The sequence below is a fragment of the Equus quagga genome, chromosome 5, assembly GCF_021613505.1.
Source record: "Equus quagga isolate Etosha38 chromosome 5, UCLA_HA_Equagga_1.0, whole genome shotgun sequence".
In the NCBI taxonomy this organism is placed as follows: domain Eukaryota; kingdom Metazoa; phylum Chordata; class Mammalia; order Perissodactyla; family Equidae; genus Equus; species Equus quagga.
In genome coordinates, this window is record NC_060271.1 from 14,702,297 (window position 1) to 14,728,649 (window position 26,353).

General features: G+C 58.0%; 1 protein-coding gene across 3 annotated transcripts in view; it reads right to left on the reverse strand.

Annotated features, from left to right (window-relative positions):
• Nucleotides 1–2,112: 2,112 nt before the first annotated feature.
• PTPRF (protein tyrosine phosphatase receptor type F) overlaps nucleotides 2,113–26,353 on the reverse strand; it is an 86,176-nt gene continuing 61,935 nt past the window's right edge. For 2 of the 3 annotated variants that reach the window (XM_046661434.1, XM_046661433.1), the window contains 22 exons: nucleotides 26,131–26,324; nucleotides 22,893–22,919; nucleotides 21,397–21,514; nucleotides 20,739–21,317; nucleotides 19,991–20,088; nucleotides 19,553–19,806; nucleotides 19,375–19,468; nucleotides 18,586–18,801; nucleotides 18,121–18,275; nucleotides 15,408–15,523; nucleotides 10,789–10,886; nucleotides 7,857–7,980; nucleotides 7,508–7,683; nucleotides 6,703–6,822; nucleotides 6,231–6,385; nucleotides 5,864–6,149; nucleotides 5,583–5,761; nucleotides 5,242–5,368; nucleotides 4,902–5,027; nucleotides 4,499–4,653; nucleotides 4,275–4,410; nucleotides 2,113–3,829 (listed from right to left, as the gene is read on the reverse strand). In XM_046661434.1, the coding sequence (XP_046517390.1) occupies nucleotides 3,761–3,829; nucleotides 4,275–4,410; nucleotides 4,499–4,653; nucleotides 4,902–5,027; nucleotides 5,242–5,368; nucleotides 5,583–5,761; nucleotides 5,864–6,149; nucleotides 6,231–6,385; nucleotides 6,703–6,822; nucleotides 7,508–7,683; nucleotides 7,857–7,980; nucleotides 10,789–10,886; nucleotides 15,408–15,523; nucleotides 18,121–18,275; nucleotides 18,586–18,801; nucleotides 19,375–19,468; nucleotides 19,553–19,806; nucleotides 19,991–20,088; nucleotides 20,739–21,317; nucleotides 21,397–21,514; nucleotides 22,893–22,919; nucleotides 26,131–26,324 (3,602 nt within the window). In that variant the 3' untranslated portion in view covers nucleotides 2,113–3,760. The remainder of the gene's footprint in view (nucleotides 3,830–4,274; nucleotides 4,411–4,498; nucleotides 4,654–4,901; nucleotides 5,028–5,241; nucleotides 5,369–5,582; nucleotides 5,762–5,863; nucleotides 6,150–6,230; nucleotides 6,386–6,702; nucleotides 6,823–7,507; nucleotides 7,684–7,856; nucleotides 7,981–10,788; nucleotides 10,887–15,407; nucleotides 15,524–18,120; nucleotides 18,276–18,585; nucleotides 18,802–19,374; nucleotides 19,469–19,552; nucleotides 19,807–19,990; nucleotides 20,089–20,738; nucleotides 21,318–21,396; nucleotides 21,515–22,892; nucleotides 22,920–26,130; nucleotides 26,325–26,353) is intronic. The other variant, XM_046661435.1, reaches the window with a different exon arrangement.

The following is a 26,353-nucleotide window of genomic DNA, read 5'->3' on the forward strand; positions in this document are numbered from 1 at the left end:
GCTCGGCAGGTCTCATCAGGACAGTGACATGGCCATGTCTACCCACAGGAGAATCAGTGTGGCCACTGTGCTGACAATGGGTTGGCTGGGGCAGGGCTGGGGGCAGGCAGATGGGTAGAAGGCATGGCAGCAGTCCAGGCAAGAGAGGGTGGCCTGGGACAAGCAGGGGAAATGCTGAGAATCCAACAGGTGCGCGAGGGGAGGCCCAATGGGCAGGGTTTGGAGATTAGCTGAACGTTGGGGTGAGGGAGGAAGAGATGCCCAATTGGGAAACCGGGTGGACAGGGTGCTGCACACTGTGACAGGGGGCCCTGGAGGAGAAGTAGGTTTGGAGGTGGGGAATGGGGTGACAGCGAAGGGGAGGGGGGCTGACAGTGGGCGATAGAAAGGGCAGGGACTCTGGAGCAGACACAACTGAGTGCAGGTCCCAGCTCTGGTGCTTACCTGCCACCTGCCCTGTGGTCTTGGACGAGTTAATCCACGTGAACCTCAGGCTCCTTCTCTGTGGAGGGCAGAGGCTCTGCACTGCGGGCTGCTTCGAGGCTCACTGATCACGTCCATAAAGCATGGTGCGCAGAGCCGGCCGGTGCGGTTCTGATGCTCTTGTTCCTCAAGTGACAATCTGGTATTTACCCCTCATTTGAAAATGTTTAATGACTCATTCTTTTATTTAGCAAACAATTATTCAAATTTAATGCCGTCAAGGATAACGCAATGAAGGTGTTGTTTTCCTGAACAAATATGCCAGCCACTGAACCAGGTGCTGGGGGAACCAAGAAGGGCCCTGATCCCAGGCCTGGGTCACTCACAGCCCTGAGACGGCTGCCGACACTGGGGTGCAGTGAGGACCAAGATGGAGGCGGCGCAGGATGAGACAGAGGCACTCCACCTGCCAGGGACACCTGCATCCCTTTCACAACCAACTCAAACCCCTCAGCTGCTTCCAGCCTGCCTTTCTAGCCCACCGGCGCACTACCCTGGTCATACTATGCTCCTTGTAGTTTCTCATATTTGCTGGTCTCATGCTTCCAAGCCTTTGTACAACTTGCGCTCTCTGTCAGAAATGCTTTTCCCACCTTTTTAAAGATTTTATTTTTTTCCTTTTTCTCCTCAAAGCCCCCTGGTACACAGTTGTATATTCTTCGTTGTGAGTCCTTCTAGTTGTGGCATGTGGGACGCTGCCTCAGTGTGGTTTAATGAGCAGTGCCACGTCCGTGCCCAGGATTTGAACTAAGGAAACACTGGGCCGCCTACAGTGGCGTGAACTTAACCACTCGGCCACAGGGCCAGCCCCTTCCCACCTTTTTAAACTAACCACTACTCACCTTATGAAACACTCAGAATCCAGCTTGTGTCACCTCCTCCGGGAAGCCTTCCCTGACCCCGCTATGGGGTCAGGTGCTGCCTCAGTGCACCCACAGCACCTCTGTGTTGGGCTTGTCAAGACACTCTACAGTCTGATAATTGGTGATTTATGTATTTCTCTTCCCCACTTGTCCTGGGTCTCGTTTATCGCTGTGTCCCCAGAAGTTCCAAGGTTTGACAACCTGGGAGGACTTGTCTGATTACAAGTGGAGAGGCCACAGGGCTCAACAAGCCAAGGTTGCTGTGTGTCCAGGGGCAAGGTGACCACAGTGTCCAGTATCTACAAGAGTCCTCAGCAACCAATTTCTACATTGTCACGGCCGCCACTGCCACAGTGCCAGACCTCTCCTTACAGCAGGAGAGGAGAGGGAGGTGGTGATGGGAGACGGGGAGTGTGGCTCCTGGAGGGGGAGTCCCAGTAGCCCCTGACAAGGTGACCCAGAACATCCTAAGGGTGAGGAGAGGCAAAGGGTATACTCTCAGCCCAGGGAGCTGGGTCCCATGTGGGGTGCTCTTTACGCGCTCTGGTGGCTCAGGCCTGGCCCTTGGTGACTCAGTCTTTAGGGTCTGTAACTGCTTCTTTTTAAAAATGGGTACCATGGCAGGAGCCCGTCTTGTCACAAACACTCCAGATGGCCTCACTGTCTGCTTAGGAGCAGGAAGTCTCCAGAACCTGCCCCAAAGTACTGACTGACAGAGCCCAGAGCCCAGATTCTGGTTCCAGAAAGAGCTGAGACAGAGGCCCGGTTTGTAAGAAATCTGATTATTCAAATTTATTACCATCAAGAATTATGCAATGATGCTGTAGTTTTCTTAACAAATAGAAAACAGACTGTGTACAACAGTGAACTCTACAGCACTAGCATCCACAAGGTAAAAATGAATGTCTCGGCCAACATTACCAACCCTGGATCGCTGATCTTCACTGAGCCTAGCTAGATCTGGGGACGTGGGCTCCACATCCCTCAGCTAACACCTCTATGCACCCTTCCCCGCCCCTACTTACCTATCTAGATAGTGCTGCCCAGAGGAAGAGGCCCTCTCCCTGCCCCTCAGCAAGCTGACGTAATAAGGATTGATTATAGTACCATTGAGAGGAGTCCAGTAGTCTTGCCACATTGGTTTATGAGGGCATCTTGAAGGAGTGGAAAAGAGCAATTCTCAGGGGCTTTGAAACAGCTGCAAACCAGGGAGGGGAAAATCATCTGGCCCCTGCTCCGAGGACAGACATGTGCTCCCAGGCCCACTGGCCTGGACCTGAAGGGCCAGCCGCGCCCCTGCTTGGCCCTGAGGTGTGTGGGGCGTGGCACACACTCTGCCCTGTGCCAATCGCCTTGGCCATGCAGCCAGACCCACAGCCTACCAACACCACGCCATACCGCAATGCTGGGGGCAAAAGCGATGCCCCGTGGGCCCAGAAGTCAGCCCTGCGGCTCCCTGGGAACCCAGGTGCACAGAGCCACCTCCCCTCCTGGGGGTTGAAGCAGAGGCCAGGGGATGATTCATTTTTTTTCTCGGGTTTTTTTTTTTTTTGATTTTTTTGTTTGTTTGTTTGTGTTTTTTGTCTTTGCTTTTTTTAACCTTTGCAAACACGATGGTGATGAGGAATGCCTTGCCAGGCTCCCCTTGACACGTCTGTGGTTCTGGGCTGTGAATGTTGCACACACACGGAACAGACGACTGGGGATGAGTGTCTCCTCACTCCTCCCCGCCCACCACTGTCTGTGGGGCCTAAAATAAGGCTCTTAAGGAAAAACAAAACGAAGCTTACAAAAAAAAAAAAATCGTGTTTCCCTGCATTTGGCTGAAACAGGATCTTGTCTGAAGCGCTGGGAGAGCCGCTGGCTCGGTGAGGCCTCCGCACAGGCTGGCGGCCCCAGCTCCACACACGAGGGCGTGTTCGTCCTTCAGCAGTAAGTCATACAGAAAAAGGATCCAGGGTGAACTCAAAAAAGGAAAACTACACCCCAACCCCCACAGCGGCCCACTCTGTAGTTAAGGATTTGCAAAAAGAAAAATCAGAGGGAAGAGGCTAGAATCTCTCTGTCTACCCCACTTAATGTATAAAAAGGGAGGCTTTGCCCCCATCCCCACCCCATGAGAAGAAGCATGAGAACTGCGGCAGCGGAACAGAGAGCTCGAAGCAGGCTCCGGGGGGCCCGGTGGACACAGACGGGCCATGGCGCCTGCCTGCCGGGCCACCCACTCGCCAGGGGGGTTCTGGGCTCTCCGTTTGGTGTGGCAATGTTCCTGAAACGCTGTGATCCCAGTGGGCTGTGCTCTGCCAGCAACAGCATCCGTGCAGGAGGGCTGGACGATGGTTGGTATGGCTCAGAGGAGCTGGGTCCCCTCCGGAGCCCCCAAGCAGGGGCGGCGGAGGAGAGGGGAGCGGTAGTTACGTTGCATAGTGGTCAAAGCTGCCGAGGTACTCCAAGGCCGCGCGGTAGCACAGCTGGTACTGGTCCTGCCAGGACAGGGGGGTGGTCAGCGTGGGTGGTGCCAGCAGACACCCCCGACACACTGCCAAGGGCACTCACACTGTGGCCGGTGGACCATGGGGTTAGCCTCTGCTGGCCAGGAGCCGGTGCTAGACCTGGACATCTGTCCCAGGCAGTGCCCAGAGAGCCTGAAAGAACCTCTAAAGGTTCATTTCTCTCCCTTCCCCACTGCCCTACATCAACTTGCCTTCCCCCTGCGACCCCAGTCTGCTCCTAGACCCCAAAAGAACTGCCATGTCTAACCCTAGCCAGGAGCCAGGTACACCACTGGTGCTCAGTGCAAAGCTGCTGAGTGAGGAGTACATCCCGCTCATCCTACCCCGGCGCCCCAGGCAGAGCAGCAATGGTAAACGTCGGTGATGTGTGCCTGTGAAGAGCCAGGCCTATGCACCGGCCAGCTGGCCTGCGTACCTCTGTCTGCACCATGGCCGGGCGCTGTGTCCGCAAGGTCTTCACGGTCTGGAACATGTCAACCACGCCCTCGTAGCGCATCCGCTCCAGGACGATGCTCAGAGTGATGAACACTCCGGTGCGGCCCACACCGGCACTGCTCAGGGACAGCACCGGGTCAGGGGTCCTGCCCACCAGGCCCACAGACCCCTGTCCACCCCAGCCCTCCATGGGGTCAGCCCCACCTGCAGTGCACTGTGATGGGTCCGTCCTGTCCAAACTGCTCCTTGGTCTTGTGCACCTGCCCAATGAAGTCGATGAAGCCCTCGCCTGTCTTGGGCACGCCCTGCTCCGGCCAGTCTGTGAACTGGAACTGCCGGATCGTTCTCGACTGCCCATCCTGGGTAAGTTGCGCAGGTGACAGGGTTAGTGCCTGTGCCCCAGGCTGCAGCCCCACCAGGGCAGGTGGGTAGTATAATGACACAGCCACCCCGGGAGATGTGCTCGCGCCCCCACACCTGCACCCCAACCTCAGATTCCTGCAGCTTGAGCTAGGGCACCATGCAGGCAGCTCCCATCCCACATGCGCTCAGGCAGTGTTACAGACCGCTTTCATGCAAACAGACATACTTCCCTGTCCACACTCACCCGGGCATCCGTGACCTTGAACTCACGCAGGATATACTGGGGCATGTTGTACTCAGCCATCGGGTCAACAACAAAGTACTGGTAGCGAGCAGAGCGCTCTGCTGGCCAGTACTGGTGGCATTTCTCCTGTGGACAAAGGGCCCACCGACAAGATCAGGTGGGGAGGACTGGGCGAGAGGAGCTCCAGGTTTCAGAGGATTCTGGGGCAGGTGACTTCAGGTGGTGATAACAGGGGTCTGAGGCTATGCTGATGAGAGGCCAGGTGTGAAAGGAGAGAACAGTGAAGGGGTGGCTGAGGTGCTCCCAGGTGTGAGATGGGCCCTGGGCAGGGGGCGCTCACCCTGCCCATCTCCCGAAGCCTGGTCAGCATGACGATGATGGTGGAGTTGTGCTCCCATAGCATGCGCCAGAAGTCCTCGGTGCTCTCTGCCAGAGGCCCTTGTGTGGCTATGTAGGCTTTCTGCTGTCTGGGGTGGACATAAGACTGGACATGTTGGAGGTGCTGCTGCCCCTATGGTCTCCCCAAGACTGCCTAGTCCCTTGGGGCCTTGCTCAGATCACCCTTCCTCCAGGAAGTCCACTCTGGTCTTCTGGGCTAGCCCTACTCTGTTGCGCCCCCAACCAGCCAGGTGGAGGCCTAGGTACCCGCAGGGCGTGGTAGACGGTCACAAGTGTGCTGACCTATAGCCATCCAGGAAGCTGGCGTTGATGTAATCAGAGCCCTCTACACCACGGATGGGTTGCAGACACACTCGGGTCAATTCATAGGGCATGATGTTCACCAGGCGGTTCTTAAACTTGTTGCAGGGCAGGTTGGCGCTGATGAAGCGGGATGTGTGGGCCTTGGAGCTGGCCAGCAACTAGCAAGAGGGAGGGGCTGGTCAAGCCTGGCTTCCTGGGGAGATCATCCCCGTGACCTAGTCCAGGCCCCTGGAGCCAGATAGGCCTACCCCTGACCCCACCTTGAACTCGAGCTCCATGGCGGTCACACTCTCCCCAGGAGGCACTTGGCCCAGCTTCTGGATGTGGGCGTAGAGGTTGCGGGCGGGCACCTCTGTGTGACCACACGTGGCGGCCTCCAGCAGCGCCTCGTGGATGAACACATACTGGTCTTCTGTCTGCACCATGTAGTTCCGCTGCGATCGCATGCACGTCACATGGCCATAGATGTCAACTGTCTTCTCGTGCTTCATCCGCTCCAGCATGGCATCAATAACGATGAAGCAGCCCGTGCGGCCCACGCCCGCACTGCAGGACACGGGCTCAGCTCGGGGCAGAGATCCACCCCACCTCCCACCCCACCCCTGGAGAGACGCTGTACCCCCTCACCTGCAGTGCACCACCATGGGCCCTGCATCTAGAGGGTTGCAGGCCTTGACCCGCCGCAGGAAGGCCAGGATCGGGGTCGGGTACTCGGGAACCCCATGGTCTGGCCAGGCCATGAACTGGAACTGGCGCAGCTCCCGCTTCTCACTGGAGCCACTCTGGAGAAAAGCAGGGACAGACGGTGTGACTAGGAGTCTGCCTACTATAGACTCAGGGCAGAATGACCCGCCACTGAGGCCAGACCCATCACTCTTTCATGGAACTCAGAAACCACATGGGGCAGCCTAAAGGAGCTCAAGGCACTGTTCCCATTCATTCCACACATGCCACCAGCCGTCACTGCATTCATACACCTGCGAGACCCTGACCGCCACACCGAGTTCCGGGCTCACCCACCCACAGCACATCATGCTCAGACCAGACCACTGTCCTTATAGGGCCCAGAGTGGGGACAAGCACTGGGGTGGGGCCATACCCTGTGGAGCGCGAAGGTGCGCACAGTATATGTGGCCAGCTCCACTGTGTCCAGCAGGGTCACCTGAATGAGGCCGTAGGTCTCAGTGCCACGGGCTGGCCAGTACTGATCACACTTCACCTGCAGAGGGACAAGCAGGGAAGGGTGCAAGGGTGTTTGGAGGGGCCCAGAGTTCAGACAGGCAGGGGCCCTGGGGCAGAAGCAGAGTGGAAGGTCTTAGCCTACCTGGCTGATAGCCCCTCCAGCCCGGAGCTCTCAGACCCATTGTGCTACCCCCTCACCAAGCCACATCAGGTTCTCATGCTGGAACTGAAAATTATTTATTCATGACCGGATCACACCAGGCACATTTTCTGCCAAATTTACCCATAACGTTTATGCACTATTTTCAAGCTCTGTAAATTTCATGTTCCAGTCAATGCTTTGCAGGCAAAAGCAGATAACAGCAGCTCTTTCCACTAATTAACTTAGGAGATGTGTTAAAGCCCCAGGAACACTAGCATCTGGGGAACATGTGAACATCCCGGGAACATGCCAGCAACTAGAGAACATATTAACAGTCCTGGAAAATGACAGCATCTGGAGCAACATATTAACACCCTAGGAACCCACTAGCGTCTGGGGAACATGCCACATCCCAGGAACACCCAGCAGCTGGGAACACGATTTAACACCCCAGGAAAACAAGAGCACTTGGGGATCCCTTGAGAAGCTTCTTCCCACAGGGACAGAAAAGGTGATTGAAGTCACCTCGTGGCTGAGTAATTCCCACCCCACCTCCTGGCAGGGCCCTGCACAGTCCTACCCGGGACTTCTCCTCCAGCCGCGTCATCATGACCACAGTGGCCGTGCGCTGTTCCCACACCATCCGCCAGAAATCGCCCATGGTCTCCGGCAGTGGGCCTTGTGTGGCAATGTAGGCATTCTGCTTGCGGTAGCCATCAATGTAGTTGGCATTGATGTAGTCACTCCCCGGGACACCTATGGACAGGAAGGGACATGGGGGCGGATTATCCCAGGGCCCCCAGCCCAGCCCACCATAACTCGGTTCACCCCTGGGATGTATGGGTCTCTTCTGTAGGAGAAAAACGTCACCCCAGCCAGCAAGGAAGAGGAAAGCAAGGGGCTTGGAGGGGGCTCCGCCCTTGGCTCACCATCGATGGAAGTGAGGATGACTCGAGAGTGGTCGTAGGCAATGACATTTGCATAACGGTTCTTGGGCTTGTTCACCTCCAGGTTTGAGTTCTCCCACGTGAACTGCTGACCAGGGTCAATGGACTGCAAGGAATGGAGGAGGCACGGGGAGTGGGGTAAGAGCTGAGGTTTACCTACCGCCCCCAAGAGGGACCCAGCCTTACCAGGTGGTGCCCACATCCTGCCTTCACTCTGAGACCACAGGCAGCCCTTGTATCCCATGGTGCCAGCTAAGGGTGAGCACCAGCTCCCCCAGCCATGGAGCTCAGAGGCCGCCACATCCCCTGTCAGGAGGGCGATGGACCAGAGATGCCTCTGACTATGATACCAAATCCTCTTGCCCAGTAGAGTGGTCAGGGCTAAGGTGGGGGTGGGGGAAAGTCCCTCAAGCCCTAGACCCAACTAATGAAATGAGTGCAGAACAAGATGAAGCAATGGCAGCCAGCTGTGCAGCACCTGACACTGCCAAGGGCTCTGGACATCTGCCACACCACCCTGTCCAGCTCTCCTCCTACCTCTCTGGCTGCTCCTTCTGTCTCCTCTCCTTCCACCAGCCATTCCCATAGGCAGGACACAGCACTCCTTCAGGGTTCATTCCCAGGCCCTCTTGGCACTCTACAACCTTTCCTAGGGGACCTCATTAGCTCGCAGGATATCACACCCATACGCCGGAGTTGCCCATAACCCCAGCTGCAGCCCAGGGTCTCCTCTGAGGCCTGGTCTGTAGAGCCAGCAGCCCCCTGGACATCCCCACCTGGAGGTCCCATAGGTCCTTCAATCTCAACTCTTGCCAAGCTGAGTTCCTCAGCTTCCCCTCCAAACTTGGCTCTGCTGCTGGGACTCCATCTTGGCGAAAGGCACCGTCACTCATTTACCCCAAACCCCAGCCAGAACCTGGAAGTCATCCTCACAACCCCTCTGTGCCTGTCCCATCAGTCACCATGTGCCAGTTCCCCCGCCTCCCCCCACCGGCTCCAACTTGCTGCCACTGGCCTCGGCCAAGCCACCCCAACTCAGACGTGTGCATCTCCCTGCCTTTCCACTTCTGCCCCACTCCGCCCCACTCTGCCCCGCAGCCAGCACAATCCTCATGAAATGTAGATGTCATTATCAATTTCCTGCTTTGGCGCCCCCCAGGGCTCCTCATCACCTCTGATGATAAGAAGGACAACAGCTGAGTCTTGGCGAGAACTTACCATGCACTTGGCACTGTTCTAGGCACCCTGCATGTGCTCCCTCATCGAATCCTCCTGTGAAACAGGTCCCGGCACCACCCTCCTTTTACAGATGGATATAGTCCAAAGTTCTCAGCAGAGCACAGGACATCCTCCAAGTTCTGGTGCCAGCAGGCTCCACACCACAGCACACACTGCTTCTGTGAGACCCCCAGCACACCCCACCCCTCAGCCTGCTTCAATGCTGTCAGCCTACCTTGTCCCACACGTCTGTCTGAGTCATACTTGGGCAGACTGTCATGTTCAAGGTTGATGCGTTAATGACTGACTGCACTCGTCTCCCCACTGCCTGAGCTCCCTGAGGGCATTTGTCTCCACATCCCCGGCACCCCACACAGGGAGTGACACACGGTAAGTGATCCACAATGCGTGATGAATGAATGACTGATGGTTAAAGATCACAGAGCTACAGGATCCTGGCTGAGGGAAAGCCTATGGCAGGCTGGGGTGGCCAGAGAAGGCTTCCTGGAGGAGGAGTGTCTTGTAAGGAAAGCTCAGATGGGAGGGGAGAAGCAGGCAGAAGGTGGAAGGGGGAATGCTGTGAACCCAGACAGGGAGGCCCAGAGCCTCATCAGAAGGAAGGGCAGGTGTGGGACATGGGACTGGATGAGTGCAGGCAGAAGACCATGGAAAGCATTCCCTGCCAGATAAAGACTTGAAGGCAGGGAGCCCGACTCACCAGCTCCACTACCCTTGCAGCACGGCCTTATGCAAAGCAGGGCCCCAGCAGGTGCTCTGCAGGCAAGAGGCGGCACACTCTCCTCGCATCAGACACGTTCGTCAGTGTGCCTGCCAGGCTCAATTTCCTCTGCAGAAACCTGGCCCACAGCCCCTGGAAGGGGAATCACACCCCAGGACGCCACGCACAGCTGAAGGTGGACATCTGACTAGAAGGGGAGCAAGCTCCCAGGCTGCGCTAAGCCAGCCCATCAACCACCTATCCATCCATCACTGATCGAGGGTGAAACCTGTGCTGGGCCTGCACCAGGAGCTGGGCAAGCCCTCAGATCCCAGGCCAAGGGAGCAGCGCTCTGAAGTCTGAGCCACTGGCAAGCAGGAGTCAAGGGCAGAGTGAAGTGAGCACATGGGAGGCCCCGAGCAAGGGATCTGTGCAGCCTGAGCAGCAGGCCTCCAGTCCCTGCCTCCCTGTCTCTGTGATCTGCACCGTCTGAGCACACCCGGGGCAGGGCACCGGCTGTCAGGAGGCATGGGTTTGAATCCTGGCTCCACTGCTCATCAGCTGTTTGACCATGGCAAAGTCACTTCCCCTCTCTGAGCCTCAGCTTCCTCATCTGTAAGATGGGATAGTAACAGTACCCATTTCACAGGGGAGAGGACTGAAGGAGATGATGCACACAAAGTGCCTAGCCCAGTGCTGGCCTGCAGTAAGCTCTTGAAAAACGTCAGCTGTTATTATTATCTCTGTGTGTGTGTGTACGTGACCTTCTGTCTGCCTCTGTTAGCATCTGGGCATGTGTGTGGGTGTCCAGACTTGGGGTACCTAAAAGGGCCTCAGCCAGGCGCCACTGCTGAGCCCTCCAACCTGTGCTGTGGGGAAGCCTGGAGCCCCACATCTCTAGCTGGGGCCTGAGGCGGGACAGGAGCTGGCATGGTGCTAAGCCAGGGTCAGACACACGGCGGCAGGTGGGCATCTCACCTCATACTCCTGGGAGAACTTGAGGCCGTCGTTGGCTTTGAGGCGCTCAATGTTGTCCGCCAGGTCAGTGATTGGGATAGGCGGGTGGTCTCGCATACCTGGGGGAGGGGGCACACAGAGGCAGAGTTAGCATGAGGCCTGAGCAGGGTGGTGGAGACAGCCCCAATGCATGTATGTGCACATGTGAACATGTGTGACCATGGAGCACCGGGCACTGGTGGCATGGAGACAGCGGCACATGCGGCGACAGGGATGGCGGAGCACACAGCGGCTGGAGGGTGACAGAGGAGAGAGAGGGAAGTGTGTGTGCCGTGAGGACATGTGAGCGTGTCCGTGTGACACGGCGCTGAGTGGGGGCACCAGGGCCCCACCTGGAGGGTTCTCAAGAGGGATGAGAGGCTTCCTCCCTCCCAGGCCAGATGGCTGACAGGATGGGGCTGTGGGCTTCTTCACCCGGAACACCTGCCCCATAGGCCCTGCCTGTGGACTGCCCTCCTGCCCCTCACTGGCGCCAGTCACCATGGGAGACTCAGTGACATCACTGTCCCTGCATGGAGCGTGTAGATGGAGTGGTCACGAAATACGGAGACACGGCAGAGTGACATGGAAGAATATAGAGAGAGAAGCAGAGACGAGGAGGGAGATGTGGGGACAGGAAGACAAGGAGACAGGGAGGGAACCCAGAAAGGGGTCAGACTGAGACTGGAGGCGAGAGAGGGAGAGACACAGAGACGGGGCCAGTGGGAGAAAAAGCAGGACAGAAGCAAGTTGGGAAGAGGGGAGGATGGAGGGGGAAGAAGATGAGGAGAAGAAAGGGGAGGGAAGAATCTAAGGAAGAAGGGAGGTGATGGGGTGAGAAAAAGTAGAGGAAACAGACACAGAAGCCAGAGTAGCCCCCAAACATGGGAACTTGGAAAACTAACTTGAGATATTCGGGCAACTGGGGACACTGGAACCTGCAGAGAAAAAAGACAAAAAACAACAGGGCAGGAGAGGAAGGCCTGTTAACCTTCTCGGGTTATGTCACTGTCAGACACGGTGAGGGGCTGAGGGGGCAGGGGGAGCTGGGGGGTGGGGATGAGGGGGTGGTGAGGGGTCTTGGGCTGTGGGGCAAGTCCCACCATAGCTCCCACCCAGAGCCCAGCGCTCCCAACCCTTGGGGGCCTGGGCGGGCCTCTCTTCATGACTAAATTCTAGGTCCAAATCAATCCTCATCCCCTCTGGTCTCAAAATTGACCTTGACCTTGTCTATTTTTGGATGATCTGGCAAAAGGAAACTGTGCTCTTACATGGAGAGAGGAGGCACGTACAGTGAAAAACAAAAGTGCACCAGGATATGCACATGATGACTGTATTACTCTTTCTGCTTTTCTGTGGGTTTGAAAAACTTTCAGAATAAAAATTCAATTATAGGAGAAAAAAAAATTTACTGAACTAAAAAAACACGAAGGAAACCCTCCACCGTGGAGAGTGCTGCCCTCTCGTCCCTGGTTTACTCAATGCACCGAGTACAGCTGGCACCCCGGGCGCCGCCCGCCCATGTCCAGAGGGAAGCCTCCCCCAGCCAGGAGCTCGGTTCCTTGACATCTCCGCACCTCTGGTGACCCTCACGGTGCCACTTTCCCAGCCTTTAACACACCGCGGACTTCCTGTTCTTCATCCTTCCTTGTCCTCTCGGATCCCTGCCATTTCCCTCGGGCCCCTGCAGCCCCAGGGATCTGGATCACCCCTGAGCCCTCACGCTACTCAGCAATCTTCCTGGGCCATCTGCTCAGCGCCCACACCCAGGCAGCCATATCGCTGGTGATCTTGCTCCAAACACTTTCCTCTCATCCCAGAGAAAATAGGCCACCAGCCAGCAACTTCATAGCTTCCCATTGTCTCCTGGCCCAGAGCTCAGAGAGGCGTCCCCACCCCCTGCCCCCAGGCTAAGTCACACCCCCTCACTCAGGGCTCTGGAGCCAGCCTTCCAGGTTCTCCTCCCACAGGCCAGCACCCCCACGCCTGCATCTTAAATGCTCACTCAAATGACCGCTGTCCACAAACAATTTCCATATTGGAAGAAAGAAAATCCTTTTTCCATCCCACACCCCTCTCTCCTCTCTCTGTGGTCCTGCCCATCCGATTCTTCACCTGCGGCCTCTGAAACAGGCTTCTTTCTCCACTTGCTCATTCCTCACTCACTGCTGCTCAACCCACTGAAACTCGGCCACTACGCTCTCTCCAAGGTCCCAACTGCTGAGGCCCATGGTCCTCCTGCTCCTGTAAATCCCCAAATCCCCCTCGCGCACAGCCCTCCCGCCAGGCTTCAGGGACGCTACACTCCTGCTCTCTCTGGCTGCACCTTTATAATCCTCCTGGCTACTCTGCATTCATCCTTCCTCAGTGTTTCACCTCTTTCTCTGGCTGCTCCTCGCCCCTTCTCTTTTCCTTCTCCTCCTCTCCTGGGAGAGCCCACCTGTTCTCAGGCTGGGACCACCGCGTGCTCTTCGGCACCTCCCACGCCCATGGTTTCAGCCCAGGTGTCAGCACAGAGGTCCAGACCCACAGACGCGGCTGCTGCCTGCATCCGTCCTCCTGAGATCCACTTCCTCACCCATGTGGAATCAAGCACAAGCCTGGCTGCCCATGCCCCCTTCATGCTTCCTGAGTCTGCCCTTCCCTCCAACCCCCACAGCCACCCCCCCGTGTCCTCAGCACCCTCACTTTCTTGGTGGCCTTCTAAACAGCCTCCCTTCCCACTTTCTCCCCCTCCAATCTGTCTTCCACACAGCAGCCAGAGAGGTATTTCTAAAGCACAATTCTGACCCTGTCGCTCCCCTGCTGAAAACCTTTAATGCCTCCCTGGTACCCTCAAGGTCTTCAAGACCCAACCCCTGGTGCTCTGTGACTGGACCCCTGCCTAACCCTGCGGTTTCATCTTGGAGCTCTCAAGACCCCCGACTTCAATGCCGCGCAACACTCAACGCCCCTGAGCCACTTCCAAGCGTGCCGTTTCCAGCGAAGGGAGCGCCGTCCCACCCCCTCTTTGTTGGATTAATGAATGCTCTGGAGTTAGTCCAGAGGCACTTGGCACCCCCTCAGAGGAGGCTGCTCTGCCCTCCAGGCCCCCAGCATCCTGGAGCTTTGGTTCCTCACAGATACGATCATGCCAGGCTGCAACGGCCTGTAGGTCTGCCCGGCTCTCTCTCAGGACGTGGACCCTTGGAACTCAGTCACCATGCTGTGAGGGAGCCCAGGCCACACGAAGAGGCCTCACGGGCTTGTCACAGCTGAAAACCCAGGCAGGCTCATAGCTGACTCTAGCACCAACCACCAGACACGTGGATGATACACTTCAGAATTCAGAGATTGACTAACTTTTCTATAAAAGGTCAGGAAGTAATTATTTTTGGCTTTATGGACATAGGTATCTATTGCACCTACTTAAGCCTGCCTTCGTAGTGTGAAAGTAGCCACAGACAATATATAAATGAATGGGCATGGCTGTGTTCCAATAAAATTCTATTTTTAAAAATACGTGGTGGGCCGTACCTGGCCACGGGCCATAGTTTGCTGACCCCTGCTTTAAATGATTCTAACTCCCAACCTTCAAGTCCACCGGCTGAGGGCCCAGACGTTCTGGAATAGAGACAAGCTATTCCTGCTGTGTTCCTGTCTGAATTTCTGACTCACAAAAACTGTGAGCGATAATACATTAATTATTGTTGTTTTAAGTCATTAAGTTTGGGGGTAATTTAATATGCAGTAATAAGTAGCTCATATAGACACAAACCCTGTGTGTGTGCGTTAGTTCACTCATTCATTCCGCTGTCTGTGTATTCATTTCACAGGCATTCAACAAGAATCCACCGTGTGCACAATCGAAGGGACGGCGGATGAACAAGGCAGAGCTCCTGGCTCCACAGAGCTCGGATTGTCACCGAGGCAATTCTAGCCCAGGAGGAGAGGTGTCATGATGGAAGGAGCAGAAGCTGTGGGAGCTGAGAAAGGACCCCCAGACCTGTGTGGGGGCTGGGGCGGCCTGAGAGGCTGTCCCCCAGGAGAGAGGTCTGAGCTCTGTTGGCTGGGGCACAGGGAATGAGTGACACTTCAGGTAGGGACAGCCAGATGGCCACATGAGAGTGGCTGGGGAAGGAAGGGCAGGCGCTAAGCCCTGTGTGGGGGCCCTGAGCTTGCATGGTAAGTTTGGGGCCAGTATCCAACACAGGTCAGATGCGGCACCCCACCCCACCCTAAGTGTCTAATGTGGCGTTTCCCACCAACACACCCCTCTTTCACATGGAGAGGCCAGAGGGCAGGCACAGACGCTGGCCACCCCGTGGCTGGGACGTGGGCTCTGTGAGGGTCTTTAGCATGTATTTGGAGGCCTTGACCAAAGACGAGGCAGAGGCTAAGAACTGGGCCTCCTCTGAGAGGCTCTTGGGCCCTGGGGCACCTGTCCAGCTGTAGGATCCAAGGGCTCCTCAGTCACTTCAGGCAAGTGGATGGGTACAGGGGGAAGCCAAAAAGGAGGACCAGGAACAGGAAATGGGGGCATGAGGCCAGGTCCCTCAGTGGAGACCCCAGGGACCTGCGGGCTGGGGCTGGGGGCAGGTGGTCTGGGGGAGCAGCCCTACCTGGGGTCTGGTAGTTGAGCCTCCTCATCTCCACAGGGTCAGAGGAGTGGGCCAGCAAGGAGTCCTTCAGCCCAACTGACTGCTCATCCTTGGACGACGGAGAGTGGGTCCTTTTCCTGAAGAGGCAGAAGGATGGTTGGTGAGAACCCGAGGTCCAGATGGAGAACAGGGTCACACGGTGTGGCCAGCTGCCACAGAGCCCTTGTGTCCACGGTTCTGTCCCCCCTAACGCCCCACCTCATCCTGGGGGTCTCTGAGCATGGAGAAGCCAGGGGCAGAGCAGCTTCAACATGTAAAACACAGAGTGTCAGGGGGAGACAGCAGGACTGGGGAGTGGACAGAGGGCCAGTACGGTGAGGGAGGAAGGGGTCGCGGAGGCTGGTGGCTCCTCCCAATAGAGGGCACTGCTGGGCAGTGGCTGCTATCCCCAAGGCAGCAGGAGCCACCAGGAATAAACATGCAAACGACACATAAGATACGCCAACATCACAGAGATCTAGGCCCCAGCCATGGGGCTCTGGGTATCAGGGTCAATGCCCAGAGCAGCAGGGGAGGGATGGGGAAGGTGTCACCCGAGCCAGGCAGAGTCCTCTCTCGCTGGCCTCTGCTCGCCTGTCTACAAGGACAGGGTCAGAGACAGACCACGGGGTCCAGCTGCTGACAAGTATCCAGGGGCCGCTTCTGCTGGGCGGACATGGGTGTGTTTGGGGAGGAAGAAGTTGTGTGAGTGTGCCTGAGTGTGTAGCAGCACACACTTCCCTGCTGCCTGGCTGCCTGGCAGCTGGTGCTCTTTGCACGTACAAAATGCTGTCTCCTGCAGCACTCAGGTAATCTCAGAGCTGGGAGCCAGTGGAAGGCTCTGGTGAGCTCAGAGTCAGCCTGTGCACGCAGGGGAAGCATCGGAAGTTTGCACTGTGCCTGCGCCCTGGAGCAGGGGCATCCCTGGTGCAGGTACAAGTCCAGAGAGGGACAGAGCCCGCCCCAGAGCCTGCTGAGCAGACTGGACAGCCACAGGCCAGGAGGCTTCCGGTCAAAGCACCGCCCCTCCCTACTGGGCCCGCACTGTGCACAGGGATAGGAAGTGAAGGGAGAGGCGTGTGAAGAGAGAAGGAAGGACTCGTACCTTTCTTGTTTACTAGGTCCCGAGAGACAGGCAAGGACAGAAGAAAGGAACGGTCACTGTTTCCGCCAAGCATTCAGGCCCTCTCGTGACATGGGGGACACTGCGGGACCTATCTATGGTACCCACATGGCATCCACAGGGAGGAGAAGCCTCTCCTGCAGACGCCAGGACCCAGATGGGAGTGGGAAAGAGAATGAGTGCGTGTGGGGGACACCCCTCAGGTTCCCCACCCACAGGTCTCCATGGCCTGGACAAGGAGAGCCTGTCTCCACTCACCCTGGGAGAAAGGAGTCACTGGGTCCAGGTCAGGGGTCAGGAATCGGGGCAGGGGAGAGATGGGGCACAGAGCATGAAATCATACATGGAGACGTGCTCAGACATTCGGAGCAGCACACATTCACTGACAAGCATTCACTGACATGCCTTGTGGGCTCAGCCTCGTGCTGGGTGCCCAGCGATGTGCCCAGTGAAGCATCACTGGGGCAGATGGGGGACAGTGTGGGGAAGAGGTGGGGGCCCAGAGAGCCTCGTGGGCACCAGAGCCTGGAAGGGAGCCTTGAAGGATGAAATGGCAGTTGCTGGGTGGGCAACGAGCAGCAAAGCTGCAGAGTGGAGGGCCCCGCTCAAGCTGGCGGAGGAGCTGCATTAGTTCAGTTGACGATGTCGGGAGTGGGGCAGGGACCAGGCTGGCCAGGCGTTTGACTGTCAAGTTACAGAGGTCAGGCTTTATCTTGCGAGCCACTAAAAAGTGTTATACCAAGGGTGAGAAAGTTAAATCTTCGGAAATACTTTTCAGGCTGGGAGGTAGTTGCATAGGAAGGGGAGAGGCCAAGAGCAGGTGGCTGCAACTACCTGGGGGAGAGAACTGAGAAGCGCTGTGTGCCAGGGCCCCGGCGACGCCTGCATGTGCATTATCTTCGGGGAGCCCACAGTGGGGGGGAAGAGGAGCAGATCCAGCAACATTCAGGATAGGACTCACGGGAGACTGAGAGGAGTGAGAGGGAGGAGGAGGGGTGACAGTGATACCCAGGTTTCCAGTTGGCAAACAAGGTGGATGGCCCCGTCCCTTGCAATGAGACCGGGGAGGGGGGTTGTGGGAAAGGTTCAAGACACACTGAGTCTGGGGCAGCTGTGGATGCTGCAGTCACAGCAGGCACTCCTTAAATGACTGCCAGATGAAGGTCTGTGGGCCTGTAGCTCGGAGTGGAACTCTCCAGGCCGAGGCAGGAGAGCCAGGCTGAGGAAGGTCTAGGAAAGGTGGCAGAGGAAGTGCTGAAGGTAGGAGACCAGGGGAAGGCAGTGTCTTGAAGCTGAGAGACAGACACACATCCACCGAAACACAGAGACAGATGGACAGACGTGCCCGGGGATGCATGTGAACCAGACCTCTGTGAAGCTTCAGCTGCTCATCACACTAGGCTAATACACACACACGTGCACACATACTGCTTCTGCTCTTCCTGGCTTCCCACAGAGCCCAGGGTTGCAGGCCGCGGTGGCTGCCCCGTGCCCACGTGTACCACGTCCAGGGAGGGCCTGAGAGTCCAGGGGCAGGTGGCCGTCCCCCAGAGCCCTGAACGCAGCACTCACCTCTTGAACAGGAGAATGGCGATGACAATGAGGATGATGAGGATGACCGCCAGGACGGGGCCCGTCACCCACAGCATCTCTGGCTCCTCCTGCTGCTGGGCTGGTGTCACCTGGACCACGATCTCATCAGAGTAGGGGCTGGAGGCATAGCGCTTCTGTGGCCCAGTGGAGGAACAGCACGGGCAGTGAGCTGGGTGTGAGATCCCCCACCCTCTGCCCACCAAACCTGGAGGAAGGGCTCTGGAGGCGGGTTATGCTGGGCTGGCTGGGCCTGGTCTCCTGGACCCTAAGAGGCTGACCTGAACCGGGTCAGCTGACTGGGTTCTAAGAACTGGTGTCTTGAGATCTCTAGTGCAGGTCTGGGATCTCTGGGGCTGCCCTGGGCCTGGGATCTCATGGTATTTGAAACTGGCCTAGTCTCAGGTTGGGCCTGGGGTGCTGAGAGCCCAGGCGGCTCAGGCAAACCTGGTCCACGGGCTCCTTCAGGGAGGCGAGCACGAAGCACTGGTAGCTCAGGTCTGGAGACAAGGGCCGGTTATAGAAGCCCTGGTAGGTCTTCTTGTCCCCCAGGGTGAAGGTCTCAGGGAGCACGTCCACCTGAGCAGCCACGTAGGGCTTCAGCCGCTCTGCCTGCCGCCGCCGGCGCCGCTCCCCAACGCCCTGCTCGATGGCCTCTAGAAGCTGACAGAGCAGATGTGGGAGTCACGCCGGGCCTCGGAGCATGCAACCCTGGGCCAAGATGAGGCTCACCTTCTGTGTGAGGGGCCTGAGCTGGGCTTGACCTCTGTACCCACAGAATGACACCGGACACCAGGCACAGCAATGCCACTCCTCCCTGCCAACCCAGTAGGAACAGGAGCCTGGGGACCTGCCCCTCACCCCCACCAGAGAGGGCTGGTTCCGCACCGCTGAGAGAAGAGGATGCAGGATTCCACATGCCCTGGGACTCCACTCCAGCCCTCCGTGGCCTCCAGACCTCGGGACACTCAAGTCCACAGGGCTCAGGAGCCTCTAGACCTGCAGGGACAACTCTGCTTCTTCCTACCCCAGGGGATCCTTGGAACCCCCCCAGGGGATTCTCTGTAAAGCCTCAGGAGTTCTCTGAAAACTCCCAGGGGGCCACCTCAGAGTCCCTCTCCTCAGAGAGGGGCAGGCTGCCAGCCAGAGCAATTCTAATTTGGGAGAGTCACTGGGGCCACAGCCAACCAGTGCAATGGGCTGTCATTAGTGCCGCCCCAGCCCTTCCCCAGGCACCTCGTCCAGCTCCAGCTCCTCAGGGGTGCTCCATCGCGGGGCCAGCATGCTCCCGCCCACACGGTCAATGGGCACCACCACGATGTAGAACCACCTGGGCAGGTAGAGTGGGAATCAGCTGTCACTGCCATGCTCGCGTCGCCAGCCCTGTCCCCATCCCGAGGCCTCGTCTGCACACCTGACGAGCGAGAGGTCCTGCACGTGGGGCATGGAGAGGGTGAAGCGGCCGTCCTCTATGTAGGCAGAGGCAAGCAGCGGCTTGTGTGGCAGAAGGTCGGGGGCTGTGCGGATGGACACCAGGTGCTGCAAGCCCCCCGCACTGCTGCCACGGTTCATCAGCACGAACGAGTACTCTGTGTTCGGCTGCAGGTCTGCGATCAGCTTCCGCATCGAGTGCCCGTCCACCTCCACACTCTGCCCGTTGTACAGAATCTGCAGAGGAGGGGGGCAGGCAGCGCATTTGGGTGAGGTTCCCCATCACGGGCCTGCGGGGCAGAGCACCTGCACACACCTAACCAGGATGCTGCGCCACAAACGCCCACAAATGTGACTGGAATGATGGCCCGCAGCAGTTCCGCATTTGTGCCGGGCTCTGCTGGTCAGGACCCACACCCACCTTGAAGGGGACGGTTGACTTGTAGGAATCAGGGACCTCCCAGCTGAGCAGCACAGACGTCTTCATTGCGGCTGCCACACGGAAGTTCTTGGCAAACACTGCAGAACATAAGCAGGGAGTCAGCTCTGGCTGTGTAACCAGCGTGGGGTGAATGGGCCTGAGGGGCTCCCTGCCAGGAAGAGACACTGGTCGGGGACAGCAGCAGAGGACCAGGCATCCCCACTCCCAGCCTGCTTCAAATCACACACGTTCGGCTCCCAAACCAAGCTCTTCATCACGGTGAGCACCAAGCTGGGGCAGTTGCCACAGGACCCCTGGTCAGGATCTCCCGAAGTGCTTGGGTGCTCGGAGACACCAGGTCAGAGTGCCCAGAGGTCAATGGGACTCGGTCATGAGAAGCATGTGGCCGCACACCAGAGCATGGTGGAGCATGTCCACTAGAGATCAGTGGGTCATGGCCCCAAGAGATTAGTGTTGCACACCTGAGAACGGTGAGGCAGTCAAAAGAGACCAGTGGGTCAAGGTCACAAGAGATTGGAGAGTCACACAGCAGAGATCAGTAGGTCAGACAGCAGAGGTCAGGGGTCGCACACTGAGAACGTGAGACCCATTTGCTAGAGGTTAGTGGTCATGGTCATGAGAGACTGGAGGGTCACACAGCAGAGGCTGGTGGGTCACAGTCGCCATAGATCAGTGGGTCAAGGAGAGCAGAGTTCCCCAGGTGCAGGCACGTGCCCACAGCACACACCTTGCTCCACGGGCATGGTCCGGGACTGGATGCTGGGGCTGAGTGGGCCAGCGCCTTTGCTGGTGCGTGCGCGGACCTTGACGTCGTAAGTGGTGTCTGGCTTGAGGCCGGAGAGTGTAAGGTGGGTGTTGGCAGTGACGTTCTGCAGCTCCTGCTGGCTGTTGATGTCACGGTACACCACGGTGTAGTTGGTGATACGCCCGTTCCTCTCTGCTAGCACTGGGGGTTCCCAGGCCAGTTCCGTAGTGGAGATGGTCAGCCCTATCACACGCAGGTTTTGGGGGAAGCCACTGGGCACATCCTCAGGGGTTGTGATCTCCTTCTCGAACTCCTCGCCTAGGCCAGCCCGGTTCTTGGCAGCAAGCCGGAAGATGTAGGTGGCCCCCTTGTGCAGACTGGTGACCGTAAAGTGCTGGTCGTCCTTGCCAAAATCTATGGTGTTGGGCCTTGCCTCGTCGGCCCGGCGGTACTGCAGCCGGTAGCCCAGCAGCTCACCAGGCAGCTCCTTGGGTGGGTGCCACTGGAGCAGAGCGGTGTTCATGGCCGTGGTGCTGACCATCATGGTGGGCCGTCCTGGGACTGAACAACCACGCACCGGGCTCTGGCGCTGCCCTCCTCGCTGTCCCACCCACAGCTCTCTCCCTGACCCCTCACTCACCTGCCCCGGTCGTCGTGACAATTTTGGGTTTGCTGCGGGCACCATCCCCCTTGGTAGTGTAGGCAGCAACAGTAATGGAGTAGGTGGTCTCCGGGGTCAGGCCGCTGATGGTGGTTTCCTAAGGGAGGAGGAGGAGGGGCCCATTCCCATCACAGGAGAGCAAGGAAAGGCCAGACCATGCCAGCCACCTCAGGACCTTAGCTGAGGTGGGAGTCCCCTGGGCACTCAAGGCCAGAGGTCCTGGGATGGGGTGCTGTGCAATGCTGGACTCTGCTGGAGGCAGGGCAGGCAGGTGGGATGTGTGTCCAGGAGGAGCCCGCCCATCCCAGGAGCCGCAGCCCTGGGGCAGGTAGCTCATTCTTCCTTTCAGAGAAGAACAAAGGGCCACACTGTTCCTTCACTCCATTGTACTACGAATGACACCTCGTGAGGTCTGTGCACACATGACACACAGGGCACAGAGCCTCGCACACATGTAGTACCTTGCACAGCTCTTGACGCACATATGCATGCAGCCCATAGCTCCCTCCTGCAGGTGGAGAGCCACCTGCAGGTACTAATGCACATGCGCGCGCGCGCACACACACACACACACACACACACACACACACACACAGAGGACAGTGGAGGCGTGGGCCACCCTGCAGGACCAGGTCAGGACCACATCTGACCCCCATCTAGGTACTGGCTCCATGAACACCTTATGCCTTGCAATGCCTCCTGAGACAGGGAGGAGAGACCAAGAGGACAGGGAACCCCGACCCCGGAGAATGCACTTCCTCATTGTACCCAGTGATGCCTGAGAAATCAGCCAGGGCAGTGTCCCCCAGCCTTGGCAGGCCCTGCCCACGAACCCATCTCTAGCCAAGGCATCATTTCCAGACATGCGGAGAAACACCATGGGAGGCCAAGCCACGCCACACAGAGGGAAGAGTGGGAAGAAGGGAGGGGACCACCGTGCAATGGGAACAGAGCTGTCACCACCAACCCTGGTATCCCTCCAGCTCTGAGCCTCGGGTAGGGCCACTACAGATGCCAACAACCCCTCACAGGCCCCCTCCTGCCCCAGCTGGAGGGTCTCCCAGGGCTGGGGCTCCAGGAAGGCACCAATACTGGAACCTGGCTCCCCAGACTCCCCAACTCCTCTCCCAGCCTGGGCCCAGAAGCAGGTGATTTTTCACTCCAGGGATCAATAAGGCCTAATGATCAGGATTAGATTTAACTCCATCCCTGTCTGGCCAGAGCAGGGGCCAGGCCCTGGTCGATCGTGAACACCGGCTTGAAATTGCTGCTCGACAGGCGAGAAGTAAGGATTAGAGGAAGTGCCAATCGCTGCTCAGCCTTGTGCTCGCGTCTAAATGCCAATTTTCTCCGGATGTGGCTGGTGCCCTGTGGATCTTGGTGGCTCAGGCTAGGAGGAAAGGCGGGGGAGGGGGAGTGTCCCACGAGCCCAGCCTGACCCAGGTCTCGCCCGCGCTCGCACACCTGTTACTTACATAGTCCTCGGACTCCTCTGGCCGCCACTGACCGCGGAGAGAGAGAGAAAGGGAGACAGGAGGTGAAGGACTCTGGCCTAGAGGGGGCCTGGCCGGGAGAAGGCAGATGGAGGGGGCAGGCCTCTGAAGTGCCCATGGGGGTAGCACACCAGGACCACTCCCCATCCGAAGATCCCAGCCCCCGCCTCTCCAAGCCCAAATGTGTATGCCAGGGCTGAGGAGTGCAGGGAGACCTGGAGGGCAGACAGCCCAAAGAGTGGGGGCTCCATGGCACTGAGGGACCAGAGCGAGCCACCTGGACCTGCTCTGAGGGAAAGGCCACCAGACACGGGGCGTGGGCTCGACAGTTCAGGCAGAGGGAAAACACTGAGGGATGAGCAGGGTGACTGTACACCCTGGTTTGCCTGACAGTCCTGGCCTCTGCTTGCTGTCATGGTATAATTATCCACAATGTCACCATTCACTCTCAAAAGTATTCCAGTTGGGGTGACAGATTATACAGTTCCCCAGGCAGGAGGGTTGTTCCAGGAACAGCAAGAGCTGCACAGTGGCTGGGGGGCTGGGCGGGCAGGCTGGTCAGCGAGATGATGAAGGTATGAATGCCCCGCTCGGAGCCTGGGCCCTGCCCCACAGGCTCAGGGGAAGCACTCAAACCCCGGTTCCCTTCTGGGGTGCCTGAGGTCTCCTCAAGGTAGGAAGGCCTGTTTCAGGGCTGGCAATGTTGTTATTTCTTCGTACATCATTCTTTAGGCCATGGTGCACGTAGGTGTACGAGCTGGATGAGTGGAGGGAGTGAGATCTCCATTCTGTGGCCCTGGGGCACGAGAGGGCTGGGGGCTGGCCAGTGTGCAGCACAGCACAGGGAGATGGACCATGACACCTCCAGGATAGAGGTACCATGGGCTCCTCCGGCCCAACCACCCCCGCAGTGCTGGTCTGGCCTCTGTCCACTGGCCCAAGTTCCTCCTGTTCTGGGAAGCTCTGCTGGAAAGTCCTCGCAAGGACTGTGGGACCGAATATGGGAAGAGGCCATCGACAGGTCCCTACTGGCCATGGCCACTTTCTAGGGTGGGGCTGGGCCCACCTCTGCTCTAGGTTCCTTGCCTGGGGGGAGACCCATGCTGCCCAAGGCAGGCCCGGGCAGGGACGTCCTCACAGACCACCTTTCCTGTGTCGGAGGCAGAGTGAGAAAGAAGAGAAAGAAAGACAAAGTAGGTGCAAAAGGGAGAGAGAGAGGACGGAAGGGAGCAGAGCAAAGGAGCAAAGAGAGAAGAGAATGAGACAGATAAAAGCACCATCTGTGGAGGGAGAGACAGGAACAGAGAAACGAAGAAAAAACAGAGCCCATGAGAAACGGGCAGAACACCACAGGGGGATGGAGTCGAGGCCGTGAGAAAGAGGCAAACCTGAGATGGAGACACACATAAAAAGAGACAGCTCTGGCTACACACTTGCAGGGGGCATGCACTCCATGGTTCTGCCAGAACTGATAGGGCCCTGGGCCGAGCAGATGGTGCTGCTGGGTGAAGAAGGACAGGCTGTGGTGTCCTTGACAGGGCGCTCAGGGGACAGCTGAGCCCTGTGGCCAGGCTAGGGACCAGGCCCCATCTGCTTTCCTGCTGGCTTGGAGCAGAATGACCCAGTCCCAAGGGGGCTGCATGGGCAGGCCCTCCATCTTCAGTTTGTTTCCCTGGAGCCTGGGCTCATATTTACCCCCCACCACGGGATGTCTGAGGCCAAGAAGGCAGCGTCCCGCCTATGGCCCAGCTCCCTCCAAACCACTTGGGACCAGAAGGGGGCACCCTAAGTGGTTTCTCTGGAACCCCTCTGGCTGCAGCTGTGCTGCTGGCCCCCTAGGAAGGGAGGGGCTGAAGGGAGCCCATTCTCGGGATGTTTCTGGGTGGGTGTGTCTGCTGAGGCTCCAGGAGGAGCCCTCAACCTGCCCCAGGAATGCAGGCGGGTACACATGCCCGCCGCCTCCACCCTATGCTCTCTCAGCACTGAGCAGGCTGAGAGGAGGAAGAGGGTACCCTCTGGGCAGAAAGGAATTTTGCTGCAGAGGGCTGAGCCCAGCCGGAGGCACAAAGACCCTGTCGCCTATGTGAGGGAGTCCACCCATAAGCACAGCACATAGAACACGAGGTGCGTGCTTGCACCTCGGATCCCAACCCAGGTAAGGGTGAAAAGCTGGATGAAGAGGGCGTGTGGGTTCTGGAGGGAATCTGGGCTGACTGAGTGCTGCCCCCTATAGATCTCCACCAAGACCCTGATTCTGCACGGGGAGACCTTGAGAGCAGACCACACCAGGTGTTATGACTCTTCGGCAGAGTAATTTGGGAAGGAATTTGCAATTATAGCCCTTTCCCAGGAGTCCAGCGACTTGGCTTCGTATCTAAGCTCAGCCACCCACTTATTGGGAAATTCCGGACCACACAACCTCCGGTACCCCAGGTTCTTCATCTGAATAGCAAACCGGTGCTGGTAATATCCCAGGGACCTCACCCCAAGCTCATAGGCAGAATCATCGTCCTTGGAGGACAGAAGCACACAGAGGGAGACGTGAAGCTGGCTGGCAGGCCCAGACCTTGAGAGTAACATCAGGGGCTGAGCCATCCTCCTGGGGGCCAGGTGCAGAGCAACACCCCAGCTTGTCCCTTCAAAGAACTCTGCGATGGCCAAGGGCCAAGTGAGGGGAAACCACTGCCCAGGAGTGCTCTTCCTGCCCTGGGCTGTGGGAGGAGTGGCTGCCTAGCCCAGCTCTGTCAAGGAAGAAGGCACATCTGGAAAGCCCAGCCTAACTGACAGCCTAACTGACAGCAAATGTGCTTCCCGAAAACCACAAAGGAGGGCTTGAGGGAGCTGAAGCCGGGGCTGGGAGTAACAACGGAGGCCTGGGGCTGTGTAGACAGGGCTCCTCACAGCTAGTGCTGGTGGCTGAGCCACAGAGGTGACTGCCAGGCTGTGACTGTCACCAGGGCAGATGGGGCCGGCAGGGCCTGGGTTGGCACGGCTTAGGGAGACTCAAGACAGAGAGAGTGTTCCCAGAACCTGGCCCTAACCGCCTGGTCTCAGGGCCTCCCAAGCCAACATAGTGGGATGTCTCTGTGTTACAGTCCCTCCGAGGGCAGGAAGGGGAGGGAAGCAAACCTGGGCTCCAAAGAGGAAGTAGAGCGTGCTGGTCTCACCCACTGTCCCCCCGCAGCACAGCGCCCCCATGCCCGACCTCCCAGTGGCACACCTGGGCCTCGGCCAGCATGACATCCTGGATGATGGGTGGGCCACGGGGTTCACCATTCTCTAGCCGCACATAGGTGACCTGATAGCCGCGGATCTGGCCGTGCTGTTTGCTGGGGACAGGCAGCTTCCAGGAGACGCGCACAGCAGTGGAGTTCAGTGGCTCCACTTCCACCTTCCGCGGTGGCCCGCTGGGCACTGGGGACCAGGGAGAGAAGGAAGTCAGG